Below are 8051 nucleotides of genomic sequence, written 5' to 3'. Positions count from 1 at the left end.
AAAAAAAAAAAAAAAAAAAAAAAGACTCTTAGTGTTCGTGTATGGAGATAAGTAAAATAATAGATTTATTAAGTATTATGGAACCACAGAAGAGAGGTAGATCAGGAAAGACTAGGCTGGATAACAAACAACTAATGATCTTGAAAAGACCTGATGTTTAACCTTAGTGTTAGAAAGCAAGTAGTATGTAAGTAAAGAAAGCAAGATCTTTTAGGCACAGGAAATACAAAACTACAAAGTTGGGCAAAGCAAAGCACCTAAGGAAAGGAAGCCATCAGAAAATTTTAAATAAGGGAAGGCATAATCAGTTTATTAGTTTGTATCAGTATTATCTTGCATCATTCACGTATCTACATACTCTGCATTGCAGCACTTAAATCTTAGAGTATTAATTTTGTGTCTATTTTGACGTATGCTAAATTATCTTAACATCAGACAATATCTCTGAAAAGTATTTCCAAGTCTGAGGCAGAATAGAAAGGATACAATCTTGGAATATTTCAAGGATCCATATTAAAATTTTTGCCTTGTCACTATGTGAACTTGGCTAGGTTATTTCACATTTGCAACAGAAATACCACCCTTCTAATTCAGAGGGTTGTTGTAAAGATTAAATTGAACATACACAGCATGACAACCTGGTATATGTCAAATACTGACTAAGTTATTATAGAAATAGAATAGAATAAGGCTTGCTATAATGATTGAATTTTAGCTAAATGTTTTTCTAATGCTGGGACACAGATGTGCAAATACATAGCCTGTTTATTTAAATCCCTATGGCATTAGAAATGTTATGACTTGTGTAAGCAAAAAAACAGCTACTCGGGAGGCTGAGGGAGGAGAGTTGCTTGAACATGGAAGGCAGAGGTTGCAGTGAGCGAAGGTGGTGCCACTGCACTCCAGCCTGGAGACAGAGCAAGACTTCGTCTCAAAAAAAAACAAACAAAAGGAAACCCCACAAAACTTAATTCTGAGTTTTTTTCTAAAAATACACTTTTTATAGTTTTTTAGTTTTATACTTATTTTTCATTTACACTAACTTCAATGTGTAAATAAAATCTTTATTGAGCTATGACATACGTACATTGCGAATTACAGCTTAATGGATTTTCACAAAGACTCAAATTAAGAGACAGAATATTACCAACAGTTTAAAATTCCCCTAGGGAAGTCCCTTCCACCCACTATGCCCTTTACCCTTCACAAATAACCAGTATCTGTACTTCTGTCACTAACATCTAGTTTTACCTGCTTCTGGATGTCATATAAATGGAAAAAGAGTATGTGCACCATGAGTTAGTTTCATCTATTTTTGAACTTTGTTTAAATGTACTCTTTTGTCTCTAGCTTTCAGTCAACATTATGTATGTTTTTTTTTAATCAATTGTTTAATCTCACTACTGTGCTTTATTCTACTATATAAAGACACTACATTTTATTTATTCATTCTACTGCTAATAGACACTTAGGTTTCTTCTAAGTTCGGGTATATTTCATACAATGTTCATATTGTCTTCTGGCACAAATATATATGTATCTGTTGGGTATATATCTTGTAGGGGTATTGCTGAATCATGAGAAATGCTTATGCTTATCCTTAAAAGGTTTGATAGATACTACCAAATAATTTAAAGAGTGTTTAGGCCAACCTACACTCCTACCAGCAATGTACTGAAGTTTTAGTTGTTTTCCATTGTAATCATTCAAACGAGTATATGGTATATCTCACTGTGTTTTAATTTGCATGTGCTTGATGACTAGTGATGCTGGACACCTTTTCATATGTTATTGGGTATTTAGATATCCATTTTTGGCCAGGCGCAGTGGCTTATGACTATAACCCCAGCACTTTGGGAGGCCTAGGAAGGCAGATCACTTGAGCCCAGGAGTTCAAGATCAGCCTGGGCAACCTGGTGAAACTCTGTTTCTACTAAGAACACAAACAAATTAGCTGGGCATGGTGGGGGACAACTGTAGTCTCAGCTACTGAGGAGGCTGAGATGGGAGGATCACTTGAGCCCAGGAAGTCAATGCTGCAGTGAGCCAAGATTATACCACTACACTCTAGTCTGGACAACAGGCGTTAAGACCCTGTAAACAACGACAACAAAAAAGAAAAAAAGGGAGGGAGGGAGGAAGGAAGAAAGGAGAAATAAAAAAAAAGAAAAAAAGAAAAGAAAAGAAAAAAAAAGAAATCCATTTTTTTGTTTGTTTCTTTTTTTGAGATGGCATCTTGCTCTGTCGCCCAGGCTGGAGTACAGTGGCACAATCTTGGCTCACTGCAACCTCCGCCTCCCAGGTTCAAGCAATTCTCCAGCCTCAGCCTCCAGAGTGGCTGGGACTAGAGGCACACGCTGCAACGTGTGGCTCATTTTTTGTATTTTAATAGAGACAGGGTTTCACCACGTTGCCCAGGCTGGTCGCAAACTCCTGAGCTCAGGCAATCTAACCACCTCAGCCTCCCAAAGTGCTGGGATTACAGGTGTGAGCCACCGTGTCCAGCCGTCTCTCTTTTATTTTACACTAAAAGATAACAAGTCACTGTTTTCTTGGCTTCCATCACGTCTGTCCAGAAGTCAGCTGTCAATCTTTTCACTGCTCCTTTAGGTAACGCTTTTTTCCCTCTGAATGCTTTTAAGAATTTTCTTTTTCTTTTGTTTGGAACACTGTATATCTAGGTGTGGTTTTCTCTATATTTGTCCCACTTTAGGTTAAAGGGTTTTATGAACCTGTGACGTGCTGTGTTAGCCATTATTTCTTAAAAAACATTGTTTCTGCCTTGTTCTCTCTACTTTCTTCCTGGACTCCAATTCTAATACATTTAAGAACCTTCATCCTTTCCCCTATGTCTCTCACAACTATTTCTGTATTTCTCCATTCTTTTTGCTCTTTATGCCTTGATATTTCTACCAACGTATCTTTCACTCTGTTGCTCAGGCTGAAGTACAATGGCATGGTCATGGTTCACTGCAGCCTTGACCTCTCAGGCTCAAGTGATACTCAAGCCGAGGCCTCCCTAGTAGCTGAGACTACGGGCATGTGCCGCCATGCCCAACTAATTTTTGTATTTTTAGTAGAGATGGGTTCACCATGTTGTCCAAGCTGGTGTGAACTCCTGGGTTCAGGTGATCCACCCACCTCGGCCTCCCAAAGTGCTGGGATTACAGGCATAAGCCACCACACCTAGCCCAAACTTCTCTTCTGCTATGGCCATTAAACCTATATTTTCGGTTTATCATTTCAACTGAATTTTATAATTTTGGAATTTCCATTTTATTCTTTTAAAATATATATTTAAATATATACAGTTACCCCTTGGAAAATTATTTCAGGATGCCCTCCCTGCCCCCAACGGATACCAAAATTCCATGGATACTCAAGTCCTTTATGTAAAATGGTGCAGTATCTGCATATAACCTACACACTTCCTCCTGCATACTTCAAATCATCCCTAGATTACTTAGAATACCTAATATAATGCCTTAAATTACTTTATTCTGTGGATTCAATGTAGTATTTGGTACACAGAAAATTGAAGTTTTACTTTGTAGAACTGTGTGGAATGTTTTTTCCCCAATTACTTTTTTTTTTGAGTTGGAGTCTTGCTCTGTTGCCCAGGCTGGAGTGCAGTGGCACAATGTTGGCTCATTGCAGCCTCTGCCTCCCAGGTTCAAGTGATTCTCCCACCTCAGCCTCCCACGTAGCTGGGATTATAGGTGCCCATGACCACACCCGGCTAATTTTTCTTATGTTTAGTAGAGACAGGGTTTCCCCATGTTGGCTAGGCTTGTCTTGAACTCCTGATCTCAGGTGATCTGTCCACCTCAGCCTCCCAAAAGTGCTGGGATTACAGACATGAGCTACCGTGCCTAGCCCCCAATTACTTTTGATTTGTGGTTCTTTAACTTTACAGACATGGAACCAATGGATACAGCTGTATTTCAGTTCTTTGGCTAACTTCTCCACATTTTTATCTATTATTTAAACATGTTAATGAAAAATCCCTTAACATATGTATCTGGTAATTCATTAACTGGGTTATCTGTAAGTCTGTTGATACTGGCCATTGGTTTTTCTCTTAGTTTTATTTCTTTATGTCTGAGATTATATATAAAAAAGTTATAAAGGCTCTGAATGATGTTATCTTTCTAGAGAGGCTTCGCCCTTTTCTTTCTAATGGGTGGCTTATGAGAATAAGGAACAGATCACCTTAACACAATCAAGGAGTGGCTCAAAGTTAGTTTGTAGTTTTTGTTAAGCTCAGTTTATCAATAGTTTACCCCTATTCCTAGAGTGTACTTCTTCAGAGGTCTCACTGAGAGTCTAGGGTATTGCCTAGGGCCCCTCTCTTCAATGGTAAATTCTATAATTCTAAGTTTTCTCCCCTTAGCATTGAGAGACTGTAGAACTAAACTTTCATCTTCTTTTCTAATTAACTTCTTAGACTTTTGCCCTGTACAGTTTAAGAATTCAAAAAAGAAAATGCCTTGAGTGGAAAACCTCTGAGTTTCAGGTTGCCTTCTCAAGATGACTGGATCATGGTCCCTCAAGTCCTGTCAGCCCCAAATTTCAACTTTTATCTCTAAAGTCTTATAAGACTGCTAAATGCGCTACTGGCTCCTCTGACTCTTCAACGTGGCCCTCTGCCCAGAATATTGGTTTCTTGTTTTACAACAAAAATTGAAAAATTCCTACTAGAAGAAAAACATCTCACAGATGCAGATTCACTACTCTGTATTCTCTTCTCTCTAAAATCTAGTTTCTAAGGTCAGTTTGCCTGGGCAGCTCCCTGATGCTTGCCAACAACATTTTTTAGTGTTGATCTGACACAAGCTACTCCATCTTAGCTGGAAGCAAATGTCTCACTCATATTCTTTGTATTTTAAGTCCTGAATCAAATTTCTGTCTGTACTTTGCCATGATTAGTCTATTGCAAATAACACGCACATACATTTATATTTCAGATTTGCATACTATCTTAACAACTGTATGTGATTAATGAATAAGAAAATGTTGTGATTATACATCGATAAAAGCCTGAATTTTTTTAAAAAAAATGTTTGCTTCCTTGAAACGTAAGATATCAAACAGTATGTGTACAGTATCTTTTAGATCTCTGTGTACCCAAGAAAAATATGTAAAAACACCAACCATGACGGTGAATTTTGCTGTTTATGTTTAAATCTGTTCATCTTTAATTGTAGCTTACTGCATTAAGGATATTTCCCACAAAAGTTTACAAGTGTTTAAGGAAGTATTAAACCTTGAAAGCAGTGTTCTTCAAATTGTGGCTTATGAAATTAATTTAGTTGCTTACATATAGTAATGGTAAAATAATCTATGAAAATCAATTCAGTTTGTAACATGTATCACCAAACGTGTGAACTGGATCACGGCATAAAACATATTTCTTACTGTGATTTGTGGTCAAAAAGTTTAAAAAATGGCCGGGCGCAGTGGCTCAAGCCTGTAATCCTAGCACTTTGGGAGGGTGAGGTGGGCGGATCATGAGGTCAAGAGATTGAGACCAACCTGGCCAACATGGTGAAACCCCGTCTCTACTAAAAATACAAAAAAATTAGCTGGGCGCGGTGGTGTGCATCTGTAGTCCCAGCTACCTCAGAGGCTGAGGCAGGGGAATTGCTTGAACCTGGGAGGCAGAGGTTACAGTGAGCTGAGATCGCGCCATTGCACTCCAGCCTGGCGCCTGAACGAGACTCTGTCACAAAAAAAAAAAAAAAAAAAAATTTAAAAACCACACATCTGTAAAACAATCAAAGAGGCCTTAATTTCTTTCCATAAGGCACAAAAGACCAACAGGTCTATTACTGATAGGTGGTAATTTCTTACCTTTTTAGAGCACTTGGTTGTGGTTTTCAGACAGCACTTCTTATGGCAAGCATACTTGCATACTGAAAAACAAGTGAAGAATGCAGCATTTTTAGAAGTTTGCATATCAATAATAAGAACTTGTCAATTTATTTTAGACCTACTTTTTTTCTTTAAATCTCAGACTGCTGTAATATGACATCCATACTTTGTACATGGTATAATTAAAAATAACTTAAAACCCATCCTATTGGGTATAATGAAGTTGTAAACATGCTCAAAATTTCTAGCCATAGTCAATAAAAAAGCTTTTTGGTCTTTCAAAACTGTTCATCCTGCCCCATGCCACACAGTACCACTCCCCACCAAATTTCGGCAGGATACTTATCTTTGTGGTTTGATTCACAAATTAGTGTTCATGTTCCATCACATATATGCTCTACAACACACTAAAATATCAGAAATGCCTATTAAAAATCATGCCTATAGATAAGGAAGACAGTACTGTCAAAGATCCTTACTGAAATGAAAGCAAATTGGGTAGCACAATCAGATATAAGAAAGGCCTTATTTATCATCTCTAAAGGTTAGGAACAGAGCTCTGAAGAACCAGAACATGAAGAGTATCAGTTGTGATTGGGAAGATGGGATAAAGAAAAGGTTCAGAGCTAAAATAATTTGTTGGAGTAGTAATAACCCAGGGTGGCTGGGCAGTTGGTGAAGAGGAAGAGGCAAATTAAGAGGAGGATACTGAGAACACAGTATCCTTATTTCCTTTTCTTATACCAGCTCTGGCTTCTGTGTACCAATACCTGCATATCCTTTCTTGAGCTTGTAAAATATAACTTGTGGGCTTTTCACGGCCAAAATCGAGTAAGGGAGGCCATGTCACTATGCTGGTGAAATCATCAGGGTAATAACAAAGAAGGTTAGTTAATTCTATTAAAAAAATCAAATCAGGCTGGGCCAGGCGCAGTGGCTTATGCCTGTAATCCCAGCACTTTGGGAGGCTGAGGTGGGGAGGGATCACTTGAGATCAGGAGTTCAAGACCAGCCTAACCAACATGGTGAAACCCTATCTCTACTAAAAATACAAAAACTAGCCAGGCGTGGTGGCAGGCCCCTGTAATCCCAGTCTCAGGAGGCTGAGGCACAAGAATCACTTGAACCCAGGGGGCAGAGGCTGCAGTGAGCCGAGACCACACCACTGCACTCCAGCCTGGGTGACAGAGTGAGACTCTGTCTCAAAAAATAAAAATAAAAAAATTCAAAAAATCAAATCAAACCAGCCCATCATAGTCATAAAAAGCAAATTATTCAAATTTTAACTTTAAGTTACAGAAGAAACTAAACCTATAGGAATCATACTTACACTAAACAGTCAAATACATTTCAAACTACTCCCTATTTTCAGACTCATTATAATTTTTACACTACAGATAATAAAGGAAAAGGAAAACTGCCGTTGAACCATGGAGTAAGTGAATATATACTAATACTGGCAATTTTGCTATGGCAAACTTGTTGTCATACTGGATCCAGTCCTTTCTTAGTATTTGCTTCATTCAATTTTAGCCCACTAGTAGAAGCAAAGCTTCGGAAAACTAATAATAGCACCAGAGTAGATGTATAAAATAAGATGAGGCATGGCTAAAGGTCCACTGTGAGCCAGAACCAAGTTGATCTACAAAGACTCTCTACTCACATTATAGGATTTGTATTACTCTGTTAAAAGGATTACAGTAGAAAAAGTACCTTTTGGGCTATAATCTAAGAATTCATTCATTTATCTATCCATCCATCCAACCGTCCATCCATCCATCCATCCATCCATCTATAGGTCTATTTAACCAACAAATATTTATTAAAACTTACTCTGTGCCATAAGTGTTTTAGGCACTGATGGCATTAAAAAAAAAAAAAAAAAAAAGACAGGACAGGTGGAGTGGCTCACACCTGTAATCCCAGCACTTTGGGAGGCCAAGGTGGGCAGATCACTAGGTCAGGAGTTGGAGACCATTCTGGCTGACAAGTGAAACCCCATCTCTACTAAAAACATAAAAAATCAGCTGGGCATGGCGGTGCCCGCCTGTAGTCCCCGCTACTCGAGAGGCTGAGGTGGGAGAATCACTTGAATCTGGGAGGCAGAGTTTGCAGTGAGCTGAGATCGGACCACTGCACTTCAGCCTGGGCGACAAGACAGAAATTCCATCTCAAAA

General features: G+C 38.4%; 1 protein-coding gene across 8 annotated transcripts in view; it reads right to left on the bottom strand.

Moving 5' to 3' along the window:
* Positions 1-8051, bottom strand: part of MYO9A (myosin IXA) — a 279254-nt gene that overhangs the window by 34278 nt on the left and 236925 nt on the right. For all 8 annotated transcript variants that reach the window (XM_017548134.2, XM_017548127.2, XM_017548128.2 and 5 more), the window contains one exon: positions 5854-5915. In XM_017548134.2, the coding sequence (XP_017403623.1) occupies positions 5854-5915 (62 nt within the window). The remainder of the gene's footprint in view (positions 1-5853; positions 5916-8051) is intronic.

Source organism: Cebus imitator, unplaced genomic scaffold (genome assembly GCF_001604975.1).
Source record: "Cebus imitator isolate Cc_AM_T3 unplaced genomic scaffold, Cebus_imitator-1.0 Scaffold203, whole genome shotgun sequence".
In the NCBI taxonomy this organism is placed as follows: Eukaryota; Metazoa; Chordata; class Mammalia; order Primates; family Cebidae; genus Cebus; species Cebus imitator.
The sequence above is the reverse complement of the archived record's forward strand: the minus strand, read 5'-3'. Positions and strand labels throughout refer to the sequence as shown.